The sequence below is a fragment of the Solanum verrucosum genome, unplaced genomic scaffold (genome assembly GCF_900185275.1).
Source record: "Solanum verrucosum unplaced genomic scaffold, falcon-dt-bn FXZP01000131.1, whole genome shotgun sequence".
NCBI lineage: Eukaryota > Viridiplantae > Streptophyta > Magnoliopsida > Solanales > Solanaceae > Solanum > Solanum verrucosum.
Genome location: NW_026020352.1, coordinates 935,891 through 949,978, shown reverse-complemented (window position 1 = coordinate 949,978; position 14,088 = coordinate 935,891). Strand labels below are relative to the sequence as shown.

The 14,088-nt window shown below is 36.8% G+C and overlaps 1 protein-coding gene across 1 annotated transcript; it reads left to right on the top strand.

Moving 5' to 3' along the window:
* Positions 1-4,413: 4,413 nt before the first annotated feature.
* LOC125837561 (uncharacterized) lies at positions 4,414-6,556 on the top strand. Its single transcript, XM_049516656.1, has 4 exons — positions 4,414-4,958; positions 5,041-5,339; positions 5,530-6,015; positions 6,102-6,556. Exons 1-4 carry the CDS (start codon positions 4,414-4,416, stop codon positions 6,554-6,556), a joined length of 1,785 nt encoding a protein of 594 aa, XP_049372613.1.
* The last annotated feature ends 7,532 nt before the right edge of the window (positions 6,557-14,088 follow it).

The following is a 14,088-nucleotide window of genomic DNA, read 5'->3' as shown; positions in this document are numbered from 1 at the left end:
GAGGTTGAGAGGAGTGAAGTGAGAGGGTTGCCACAAACTCAATCTAACATTTCTGTTCATCCTTCACTTGGTAGGGATTCTTATGTAGGTACAAACGTAATGAATGGAGGAACACAAGTTCCAGACAAAGTGCCTATAGTCGAAGGTGTGATGGATGCACTAATGGGATGTTCCAACATCCAAGGTAAAAAAGATCTTTCTTGCGGGCGTCAAGGTACAATAGCTAATCTTAACACTTTTACCATTGCAAATGAACAAAGTGTGAATGTTAGCTTGTCTTTATGTGAGCCTATTGATTCTTTACCATGTGTTGATAACGTGCTTGTAGAGAATCTGGATACACTAGTTGATCCTATTGATGACCGAATTGATTCTTGTAGTAAGATCGATTTGTGTCCACCTAGTGTTGACACTTATGCTTTGAATGCTAGCTCATTATTTTGTATTGATTGTGTTGATCAACCAGTTTGTAAGTGTAGTTCACTGGTTGAGGGTCCTTGTAATGTGATTAAGGAACTTCAAGTTGGTGGCACTAATGAGAATGTTCATCATCTTATTCGGAGTGACTCTTTGAGCATATCTATTGTGGAAGATCCAATTTCTTGCTTTGCTCATAGAGATCATGTGCTTGAAAATGCTTCGAAAACTGATATGTGTCTTTCTGAGGGTGAACTTGCATGTTTTAACTCTTTCCTAGTGGTGGATCATTCCCTCTTTAAGTACAATATCCAATTTGAAGATGATGAAATCACTCCTAGTGATGTACCTAGTGGTGTGAATCTTGAGAGCAATATAGTTCTTGATAGCTATACTTGTGATAGTAACCCACTATGGTGTGAGGCTTTCCCTCCCAAAGATGGAAATATCTTCTTGGAAGATGAGAGTACTCTTGTGGGGAAGGAATGTGATAAGGAGGAAGGTGGTATGTGTTTTTCCATTACTTCTTCTTCTTGGTGTGTTTCACTCCTTGATAGTATGACCAATGCTTTTGAGCCTATTGGTAAGTCATACACATGAAAACACCCTAGATGAGGTTGATTTGCGAGACACATTTCTCTATTACTTGTTTACATCTGATGAAGCTCATGCTGTTGAGTGGAGTATATTGTTTGAAGGAAAGAGTGCCAACCTGATAAATGGATGTGCACTTGATCCTAGTACATGGCTTGCCTTTCCATTTGATCCCAGTAGTGAGCTGAATTGTAGCCTTTGTGTGGGAATGTTTGGTCGAAATGGCAAGCATATGGGGGTTGACATTGTTCATTCTTTTCCCTATGCAGTAAAGCCCTTTTTGAGGTTTTACCATCCACTTGAAGAGCCTATATTGTGTGTGTGGAAGCATAACTTCCTAGACCCTTTTTCTATTTCTTACCCTGAGCATGATCTTGTTGAATGTGCATCTCATGGGGGTAGGAGATATTTTCCAAGAGAAGGTAAAGTTTGTACCTTCCTTTACCATCTCTTTGCATTTGATGAGATCCCTAGTTGGATCAGAAGTGGATTACATGTGGATCAGGTTATCCTTGAGGTCTATACTTGTTGGTATGACCCTGATCTGTGGACTTTCTATCCTTTTGATCCTGGTGAATGCATGAAGGTATTTCAACGGGTGGAAGTATCATCTTTTAAGTGGTATTGCCATGTTGTTGAGAAGAATAATCATTGTCCTTGTTCTCCATTTGTGGGCTTGATAGCCATGACAATAGAGAATGTTTGGTTGTTTCTTGAGTTTGAGTCTCCTCGGTTAAATGTTTTAAGTGCTAACCTTTGTACTGTCCATCATACTAAGAGGATAAGCTTTTTTCTATCAATATGTGATTTTACAAGGTTTGGATTCAAGGACTCAATTTTACCTACTTGACATAAGGGAGGCCTTGTGCTTTGATGGGATGTGAAACCAATGTGGGTTTACATATGAATTTGTTTAAGTGTATTGGTTCCTCAGCTCTACCCCTTTGTCAATGTTTCTTACTTAGCCAAATATTTATTGCTTTGATAGGTTACAAACCCTTGGTTAATATTTGTGATGCTTGGTTATATGTTAAGCTTGTGCATCCTTGGCATAGTGATGAAATTATTATTGCTAACGCTAACCCTCATGCCATGAAGATTTTGTTCTTGTTTGCTCCCCCTAGGGTTTAGCAAGGAATGGATTCGAGGACGAATCCTTTTCAAGAAGGGGAGAATGATGTAAAATGGATTACATCAAGCCTATCCATTCACAAACTTCAATGCTTTAATAGAATGTTCACAAAGATGGAGGCTGCTTGGCATGTATGGATGCCAAAGAGGGAGTCCCATGCCTTGTATGGGAATATATGCACCTTGTAGGAGCTCCCAGTTGGGCAACACCATGCTTGGATGATAGCTTGGAGCGTGGGAGGCCTAACGAAGCGAGGAGGAGCAAGTGAAGAATGTGCTACATTCGACGAGCTGAAGGACACTTCGGCGACACGCCAAAAGCCTTTGGCGAGTGTTCCAAGATTGCCAACTGGCCCAAGGAGCTACGAAGGAAAAATATGCTCATTAGGCGAGCTAAAGACCATTGGCGAACCGCCAAGTGGATTGGGCGATGGTCCCCAAACCTCCCAAAGTTCCAGTAATTCCCCAACGAAGGCAAGGAACAAGATTCCTTGCTGAGTACATTGGGCGCATTGCCGAGCCATTAGGCGAGCCCGACTAGGCTCGCCTATTGGCCCATTTCGGGTTACTTTTGGGCCCATCTATGTAATAATGTCTAATACTATAAATAGGTGTCTTAGAGTTCATTTTAGGTTAGACTATTTAGAATATTGATGAATGATAAATTTAACTCCTTGTGTGAGTGTTGAAAGCTTGGTAAGCTTTTGTTGAATATTGTTTAGAAACGAGGGTTGCTTGGGATATCGATTCCCTTGAGGTCTTCGTAAGAGGTAGATGCTATTGTAGGATTAACGGATCAAGGTCATTGGGTTTAATATACCCTTTGATTGCTTTTTGTTTCCTCTTTGTGTGTCTATCTATCTATCTGGATTAGGTGCTTGTTTAGGGATTGTAATTGGAGGTTTTAGGATTTAATACATCCTTTAGTATTGAGAAAGTTAAAAAGAAAGCAAAATGTAAAAGTTAGTAAGGCACATTTTCCAGAAGTTAGTTATAGAGTTAGTTAGAAGATTAGGTAAGTTAGTTACAAAGGTTTATATAAATACATATGCTTATTCATTGTAAAATATACTTCAAAGATTATATACTATCTTCATCTTCTACAATTCTATTATCAATCTTGTTTAGTAGTTAATTACTACATGGTATCAGAGCAGTAATTGGAATCTGAAGAATTCATCTGCGTATTACTTCTGAAGATCTGGAGATCATAATTTGTCATTTGTTTAAGACTTCTGAAGATCTGAAGGTCAAAATCTGACTTAAATTGTTCATTGTTTTTCCGCAATTCAACTCAAAGAAGAAGAAAGATTGTTAACATGACTCAAGGAGTATATGCACAAACAACTGGAGACAGCAGTACTGATGGAAATCCAAGCTCTGTTCCAGCAATGTCTATGAGTCAAAGGGTCGATTACAGTCATCCATTGTTCTTGAGTCTTGCTGATATCAGTGGGTTAAATTTGATCTCGTTTCAACTTATTGGAATTGAGAATTATGCTTTGTGAAGTAGGTCGATTAAATTGGCATTACTCGGAAGAAACAAGATTGGTTTGGTAGATGGATCTTGTAGAAAGGAAAGTGTAAGTGCAGAATTAAGAGGCCAGTGGGAGAGGGTGAATGCTATAGTCCTCTCGTGGCTCCTGAATTAAGTATCAAAAAGTCTTTTAGGATGAGTGGCCTTTGCTTCATCAGCTCAAGGGGTATGGAATGATCTAAAAAAAAGGTTTGATCAGTTAGATGGGTCAAGAACCTTTAGCCTGCATAAAGAAATTGCAACCTTGCAACAGGGTACTGATTCTGTGTCAGTATATTTTACTAAACTTAAAACTTGTGGGATGAATTTGAGGCGTTATTGCCACCTCCTGGATGTGATTGTGAAAAGGCAAGAAGTTTTGTTGATCATTTAAATCGACAGAAATTGTATCAGTTCTTAATGGGATTGAATGAGTCATTTGGATAGGCAAGAAGTCAAATTTTGTTAATGAGTCCTGTTCCTACAGTGAATCAAGCTTATGCAATGGTTATAAATGATGAGTGTCAGAAGATGACTTCTAGCAGGACAAGTGTAGGGTTAAGTTCTGTGACTGATTCTGGTGTAGATCCTATGGTGATGTATTAGAGAACAAGTGGAATCTCCAGTACTCAAGGATTGAACAAGTTCAAGAAGAACTTTCCTGTTGTATGTGAGTTTTGCAGATGCAAAGGGCATACTAAGGATCAGTGTTACAAATTGATTGGATACCTTCTGATTTCAAATCCAAAAGAAAAATGAGTACTAATACAGAAAGTGGAGCTTACATGATTGGGACTGATGTTAACAGTACAAGAAAGAATTGCTATGAGGATGGTTCAGATGGATCAACCTTCAACTATGGAAGTAACACAAATGTTCCTGTGAAAAATCATATAAGTAACATAGGTGATTGTTCAAATCAACTGCAGGGGTGTAGTTTCACCAAAGATCAGTATGATCAAATTCTGCACATGTTAAAGCAGAATCAAGGATGGGGACAAAAATCAGAGGATACAAATACAGTACATGATCTTCAGGCTAATACTGTAAGTAAAACTTTGTTAGTTTCTGAAAATAATAAGGTCTGGATTATAGATACAGGGGCATCTAATCATATGGATATAGATACAGGGGAATCTAATCATATGGATATGCTTACAAAACATTCTGTTGTTAAGGTTAAGGATCCAAAACCAGTTTATCTACCTACTGGTGAAGTGTCTTATGTGTCTAATACTGGAGTGTGTCACATATCTCCAAGGAGTGTGATTACTAATGTCTATCATATTCCAGAGTTCAAGTACAATTTACTCTTAGTAAGCAAGTTGACTAAAAATTTAAATTGCTCAGTCACTTTCTTCCCTCATTTCTGTGTATTTCAGGATCTTTACACTGGATCACTCACTTGTTGCATCTGAAAAGAAGTTAGAAGTTCAACAATTGTCAGAAAAAGAAGTGGATGTATGGCACAGGAGGTTAGGACACGGAGCATCACATGTGTTAAGTAAAGTATTTCCTGTTAATTCAGAAATAATAAAAAAAGTGTTGAATGAATGTACTAATTGTCCTAGTGCAAAACAGACCAGAACTGTGTTTCCTATTAGTTGCATTAAAAGTAGTCAAGTTTTTGATTTGATTCATTTGGATTTATGGGGACCATACAAACAGCCTACATTTGATGGTAATAGATTTTTCCTTACAATAGTTGATGATTTCTCAAGAATGACATGGGTTTTTTTGTTAAAAAATAAGTCAGATGTGTGTGTAGCTTTAGGTTATTTTCTGAAATTTGTTAAAACACAGTATGACAAAGAGGTAAGAAAGGTTAGATTTGATAATGGAACTGAATTCATGTGCTGTTTTGTTTAAAGAAAGAGGGATAGTACATCAAAGATCCTGTCCTTATACACCTCAGCAGAATGGGGTGGCTGAAAGAAAGCATAGACACCTCTTGGAAGTAACTAGGGCTCTAAGGTTCCAGGGGCATATTCCTTTAAAATATTGGGGTCAGTATGTGCTTGCAACTGTCTACCTGATAAATAGGATGCCTAGCAGAGTTCTGGGAGGTAAATCTCCATATGAGAAAATGTATGGAAGCAAGCCAATGTTGTCTCATCTTAGAGTATTAGGTTGCTTATGTTATGTTAAGGTTCTAACTGAGAGTGATAAGTTAGCATCAAGGACAAAGGCAGCAGTACATATGGGATATTCAGAAACTCAGAAGGGTTATATTTTGTTAGATTTGACATCAAGTAATTTCTTTGTGAGTAGAGATCTGGTATTCAAAGAGACAGTGTTCCCTTTCATGTCTGCCTTAGGTAAAAGAGAAGAGGGTACATTTGTGAGTAGTATGGATGGTACTATGATAAATGGAGAATGGAAGTTATTGTGTGACAACATGATGAACAAACAGAATAGTGAGAATAGAATATGTGCTTACAAGAAGAGCAATGTAGTCAGGAGTTGAACAGAAACTTGGATGGCAACATTGAGCAAGAAACAGTGAAAGAAACAGTTCAAGATAATGAGTCTGTTTCTACTGACTCTCAAACAGTGGTGAATAGAAGGTCTACACGAGGAGTACATCCACCAGTTTGGATGAAAGATTTTGTGTCACTAAATATGGGCAAACAGGTGAAGTATCCTATAGCTGACAGTGTTGCATACAATCACTTGTCTAAATCTTACCAGGAGTTTGTTGCTGCAACTTCTATTCTAACTGAACCTACATCCTTTGCTGAAGCCAGCAAAGATCCTAAGTGGATTAAAGCAATGCAAGCTGAAATACAGGCTTTACAAGATAACAAAACTTGGAAACTGGTTGATTTGCCAAAAGGGAAGTCTGCTATTGGATACAGATGGATTTATAAGATTAAAACAAGTCTAATGGAGAAGTAGAAAGGTTTAAAGCAAGATTGGTGGCCAAAGGATATAGCCAAAAGGAAGATATAGATTACAAAGAAACTTTTTCCCTGTGGTAAAAATGGTCACAGTGAGAGCTATTTTAGCCTTAGCTGTGTCCAAGTGTTGGCATATACATCAAATGGATGTATATAATGCTTTTTTGAATGGTGATTTAGAGGATGAAATATACATGGCTGTGCCTCAAGGTTTTTCCAGCCAGGGGGAGAATGAGTATAAGGTGTGTAGACTGGAAAAATCATTGTATGGGCTTAAACAAGCACCAAGACAATGGAATCATAAATTTGCAGCAGTTCTACAGAAGCTGGATTTCAATCAAAGTCAGCATGATCCCTCTTTATTTACAAGAAGGACTACTGAAGGAACTACAATAATATTAGTGTATGTTGACGATATTTTGGTAACAGGAAGTAGTTTAAAGCTAGTAGAGGAAACAAAAAGGTCCTTACAACTAAGTTTTAAAATGAAGGATCTAGGAGAGTTGAAATATTTTCTTGGAATATAATTTGTAAGATCAAACAGTGGAATAGTTATGCATCAAAGGAAATATGCACTTCAACTCATTTCAGAAATTGGTTTATCAGGAGCAAAGACTGCTGGAACACCTATGGATGTAAATATGAAGCTGACATCAAGGCAGTATGATGAACAAACTAGACAAAATCAGGAGGAACCTCTAACAGATCAAGTTACTTATCAAAAGTTGATTGGGAAGTTGCTATATCTAAACATGACAAGGCCTGACATTTCTTTTAGTGTACAAACATTAAGTCAATTCCTACATCAACCAAAAAAATCTCATATGGATGCAGCACTTAGAGTTGTCAAATACATCAAAAGGCAACCAGGTCAAGGTATATTACTATCCAATAATTGTAGTAGTGAAGTTACAGCTTTCTGTGATGCAGATTGGGCTGCATGCCCCCTTACCAGGAAGTCTGTAACTGGATATGTGATTAAACTTGGAGAGTATTTGATCTCTTGGAAAGCTAAGAAGCAAACCATTGTGTCAAGAAGCTCAGCTGAAGCTGAGTATAGAAGCTTAGCTTCAACTGTGACAGAGTTAGTTTGGTTGGTAGGTATGCTGAAAGAATTGAAGGCTGGGGTACACTTATCAGTTCAAATATATAGTGATAGCAAGTCTGCTATTCAATTAGCCTCTAATCCAGTTTATCATGAGCGTACTAAACACATTGAGGTGGACTGTCATTTTATTAGGGAGAAACTTCAAAATGGACTGATCAATATTGTCTATGTTTCAACACAACATCAGCCTGTAGATTTGCTAACTAAAGGCCCCAACAAGCCACAACATGAATATCTATTGTCCAAGTTAGGTGTCTTAAACATATTTGCACCACCTAGCTTGAGGGGGAGTATTGAGAAAGTTAAAAAGAAAGCAAAATGTAAAAGTTAGTAAGGCACATTTTCCAGAAGTTATATATAGAGTTAGTTAGAAGATTAGGTAAGTTAGTTACAAAGGTGTATATAAATACATATGCTTATTCATTGTAAAATATACTTCAAAGATTATATACTATCTTCATCTTCTACAATTCTATTATCAATCTTGTTTAGTAGTTAATTACTACATTTAGTTGCCAATTGTTCCTCTTCTTGTATCTCTTCTTCTATCTTTCTTTTGTTTTCGTTGTTGTTTGTGATTCTCCTTGTGAGAATTACATCAAAGCAATGGTACTAGCTTCTCTTGAAGCTCATTCAATATATAAAGAGAAATGATTGATAAATCAAAATTCAACGAGGTGACAAAGCAAGTGGCTTAGTTGTGATATGGTTACCTTGTGTAGATTCGTGTGGAAATTTAACAAAGTGCCGAAGAAGTCTTTATTGGATATGATTTCATAGCATCGATCTGTAAGAATTGCAAATGTCTTGAGTGAAATTACTCTAAGCTCTTTGAGCTATTTCCATGACAGATCTGGGTAAAGGTTGGCGATGATCATAACATCATCACTCGAATGGGACATTCTTGAAGCTGGCTCAATGTTTGACCTCAACGCTTGATGATTTCAGGCAATGGGCACCTCAGCTCGTTTAAGCTTTCCTTTTTTAGGGATTTGGGGTCTTTCCCAATTTGTCTTGTCTATTTGTTTTATTTCCTTTTCCTTTTAATTTTGTTTTGGGCTTGTTTTGAGCCTTTTGGCTAGTAGAAACTTTTGGTCTACTATCTCACAATGTAGAACTCTCTTGTTTTATATATTTGATGGTTTTGCCATCTTTTAAAAAAAATATTAATAATAATACAAAGGTTCAAGTTAAGTGATTTTTCTGATACAAAAGTCTAAGTTGAGTGATTTTATTGATACAAAACAAAATTTAATGTCTTTGCTAGATAAATTTTTAAAGTTGAGTAACCTTTTAAGATATTAACTCTTTATATTCATTACCGAAATAAGAATATAACCAGTAGTTTTTTTTTCTATGGATATAAGACATTTCTAAATTTTTTTCCTAGTATGCATGTTTATCCTTTTCCTCTACTACAAATTTGTCTCTCTAAGTAATTATATTTCTAGTTAATTGAGTTAGTGGGTTTCTAATGAATTAAATATATCATTATCTCTTGGCAAGGATATCAAGTGCTCTTTAATAAGTTGTTTTTCTAATTAGAATATCTGGGAGGAATATGTTTTGCCCTCCGAGAACGAGGTGTCTTTCTTAACCTTTGAATTTTTAGCTTGTTTAGGAGTTTAATTGTGTCCTTGTCATCGTCTAGAACTTGACTAGATTCGAGATCGTCCTTCCTCTATTTCAACTTTCTCTTGATTCATTTTTTTGCTTATCAAGTTGTGGGAATCTGGTAGCTCGTCCTAGCTTGTTTATTGCATTGTTGTCAACATGAGTGATTTAAATTAACTATGCTATTATCAAAGTCTCATTGTGATAAGTTTCTCTTTCCCTGTAATAAGCATACATCATATCGGTTTCGGTCTCTCAAGTAGCACCTTCAACTAATTGATTTCTCCAAAGAACCTTCACGGATACAATTTCTTTGTTTCTCAACTTCCAAATTTGCCGATCTAAAGTCTCAACGGGAATCTCTTCATAGGAAAGATTCTCCTTAACTTCTAAACCTTCTATGGGCACAATCTATGTCGAATATTCAACACACTTTTTCAACAACGAGACATGATTTACCGGATGTACTAATGTTAAATCATTTGGTAATTCAAGTTCAAAGGCAACCTTGCCAATATGCCTCAAAATCTTATATGGGCCAACATAACGGGGACTAAGCTTCCCTTTCTTTCCAAATCTCATGACACCCTTCATGGGTGGAATTTTCAAGTAGACACAATCATCAACATTAAACTTAAGTTCTCTTCTTCTAACATCGGCATAGGACTTTTGTTGATTTTGAGTCATTTTCAACCTTTTGCAAATAAGTCAAACCTTTTCCATATCCTCATGCACCAACTCGAGCCCTATCAAAGCGACCTCACCAACTTCAAATCAGCCAATAAGAGACCTACACCTCCTACCATAATGAGCCTCAAACGGTGCCATCCCAATTCTAGAATGATAGCTATTATTATAAGCAAATTTAATCAATGTCAAATGGTCATCCCAATTACCCTTGAAATCAATCTCACAAGCTCTCAACATATTTTTCAAAGTCTAAATGGTATGTTCGTTTTTTCCATTGGTCTGAGGATGAAAAGTCGTGCTAAGTTTCACTTGAGTACGAAGACCTTTCTGAAACGACTTGCAAAATTGAGATGTAAATTGAGTACCTCCATCGGAGATAATGAGAATGGCACTCAATGCAACCTTACCATTTTCCGAATATAAATCTTAGTGTACTCCTCCAGGGAAAATGAAGTCTTAACGAGAAGAAAGTGAGCATATTTCATCATTCTGTTCACAACAACCCAAATCGAATCAAATTATCGACGAGTGGGGGGTAAATCCGCAATAAAGTCCATATTCAAATCTTCTCACTTCCATGTAGAAATACAAAAAATTTGAGCGAAACCACCCATTTTTGTATGCTCAACTTTCACTTGTTGATAATTTGGACACTTAGCCTCAAATTCCATAATATCCTTCTTCATCCCATTCCACCAATAGACTTCCTGTAAATCAGGTACATTTTGGTGGCTCCCGGGTGAATAGAATACCAAGAACAATGAGCTTCTGCCATAATCTGATTTCACAACTCACGTACATTTGAAACACATAACCAACCTTGATACAAAACAAAGTTCAAAATTCTTAAAGTTGAAAGACATTTTAGGATATTAACTCTTTATCTTCATTACAGAAATAAGAATATAACCAATGATTTTTCTTTTCTATGGATAATATAGGTCCTTTCTATTATTTTTTTCCTAGTATGCATGTTTACCCTTTTCCCGTGGCTTCAAATTTCTCTCTCTAAGTAATTATATTTCTAGTTAATTGAGTTGGTGGGTTTATAGTGAACTAAATATATCAAGTGCTCTTTAATAAGTTGTCTTTCTAATTCGAATAACTGAGAGGAATATGTTTTGTGTCCCCCCCCCCCCCCCCCGAGAACGGGCTGTCTTTCTTAGCCTTTGAATTTTTATCATGATTAGGAGTTTAATTGTGTCCTTGTCATCGTCTAAAACTTGACTAGATTCGAGATCATCCTCCCTCTATTTCAGTTTTCTCTTTATTCCTTTTTCTGCTTATCAAGTTGTGGGAATCCGGTAACTCGTCCTAGCGTGTTTGTTGTTTTGTTGTCAACATGAGTGATTTAAATTAACTATGCTATTATCAAAGTCTCACTGTGATAAGTTTCTCTTTCCTTGTAATAAGCATACATCATATTGGCTTCCGCTTCCCAAGTAACACCTCAACTAATTGATTTCACTAAAGAACCTCCACATATGCAATTTCTTTGTTTCTCAACTTCCGAATTTATCTATCTAAAATCTCAACCGGAATCTCTTCATAGGAAAGATTCTCCTTAACTTCTAAACCTTCTAAGAACACAATGAAAGTCGAATCTTCAACACACTTTTTCAACAACGAGATATGAAATACCAGATGTACCGATGCTACATCATTCGGCAATTCAAGCTCATAAGCAACCTTGCCAATAAGCCTCAAAATCTGATATGAGACCACATAATGGGGACCAAACTTTCCTTTCTTTCCAAATCTCATGGCACCCTTCATGGGTTGAAATTTTCAAGTAGACTCAATCATCAACATTAAACTCAAGTTTTCCTCTTCTAACATCGACATAGGACTTTTGTTGACTTTGAGCCATTTTCAACCTTCTGCAAATAAGTCAAACCTTTTCCATAGTCTCATGCACCAACTCAGACCCTATCAAAGTGACCTCACCAACTTCAAACTAGCCAATAGGAGACCTACACCTCCTACCATAAAGAGCCTCAAACGGTACCATCCCAATTCTAGAATGATAACTATTATTATAAGCAAATTCAATTAACGCAAAATAGTCAGCCCAATTACCCTTGAAATCAATCTCACAAGCTGTCAACATATCCTTAAAAGTATGAATGGTACCTTCGGCTTGTCCATCGGTCTGAGGATAAAAAGTCGTGCTAAGTTTCACTTGAGTACAAATACCTTTCTGAAACAACTTCCAAAATTGAGATGTAAACTGAGTACATTAATTGGAGATAATGAGAACGACAATCTATGTAACCTTACCATTTCCTAAATATAAATCTTGGTGTATTCCACTGAAAATGAAGTCTTAACGAGAATAATGTGAGTCTATTTCATTATTTTGTTTACAAAAACTCAAATCAAATCAAATTGTCGATGAGTACGGGATAAGCCCTTAATGAGGTCCATATTCAAATTTTCACACTTCCACGTAGAAATACTAGTGTTTTGAGCCAAGCCACCCAGTTTATGATGCTCAACTTTCACTTGTTGATAATTTGGACACTTAGCCACAAATTCCATAATATCCTTCTTCATCACATTCCAACAATAAACTTTCCGTAAATCACAATACATTTTGGTGGCTCCTGGGTGAATAGAATACCAAGAACTGTGAGCTTCTGCCAGAATTTGATTTTTCAACTCATTGACATTTGAAACACATAACCAACCTTGATATCGAAGGACACCATCTCCCCCCTTGGGAGAAAGCCTCAATGGATTTCTTCCACTTAACTAATATCGGATCAAGATCTTGCTTAGCCTTCACATCCGATACAAAATATGATTACAAACCATTATGATACAACTACTCACCTTCACTAGAATCAACCAAACGAATGCCTAATTGGGCAAACCTATGAACATTACAGACTAACTCTTTCTTTTCATCCTCAACATGAGCAACACTTCACATTGATAGTCGACTAAGAGCATCCGCCACCACATTTGCCTTTTCGAGATGATATATATAGAACACTCATGTCGTAGTCCTTCAACTACTCAAGCCACCTCCTTTGGCGAAGATTCAAATCCTTTTGAGTGAATACATATTTCAAACTTTTGTGGTCAGTGAAAACATCCACATGAATACCATACAAGTATTGTCTCCAAATTGTTAAAGAAAATACTATATCCGCTAACTCCAAGTCGTGAGTCGGATAATTCTTTTCACGCACCTTCAATTTTCTTGAAGCATAAGCGATAACTTTCCCAAGTTGCATCAAAGATTTTAGTTTTTCCCAAAGTTTGACTTCGGTCAACTTTTTTGGTAACACATGCTTGGAATGGGATTCTGTTAGCATGGTTAACTCTGAAATATCGAGTGTGGTCTAGAACAACCTTTGGTTTGATTCTCAAGGGTATTGGGATGAGTTTTTGGCTTTTCGTGTTTTATTGGTGTTTCCTTATAAAGTGTTGAGTTTGGTCATTAATTTTATGAGACGACCTCTGTTAGTTTTTTCATGATTGTATTGAGTCTGAAATGTCTTTTCGAAGTGGTTTGCACTTTTATTTTGCGTTGTTTGGACCCCAAATGAATTTTGAGGGCCCGTTTCAAGTTTGGAATACTTAAGTGAAGGGCACCAGTGGGCGGGGTCGCTTAAGTACTTGGCCAACTGCTTTAAAAGAGGTCCATTTTGCGACCATAGAGCGACTTGAGAGAAAGGCGCTTCTTAGGCGGGGTTCGCATTTTTCGACCCTTTGACGACTTAAGCGATGATCACTTAAGCGACCAAATGGCCTCTTTTATGAAAATCGTTGGGGATTTAAATCCCTTTTCTTCTTCAGTTCTTCAAGGAACGAACCCTGATTGAGTGGAGCTCATCCAAGGGCGATTTTACTCATTTCTTGATCAAATTCAGTGATTCAAATGTAAATTTCTTCCCTCCCTCTTCCTAAACTTGATTTTAGCTTCGTTTTTGCAATTTATTTCCAATTTTTGCCTCTTACTCCTTGATTTCTATATCTTTAAAATAAGGTATTAGACCATTTGTGGTCCGATTTGAACTCCATTTTTACCCATCTTTTGGGCATGTGATCCTCACTCCGAGGAGAACGTAATGATGATTTTTAGTTTCCTAATTCTATAACGTCATTTG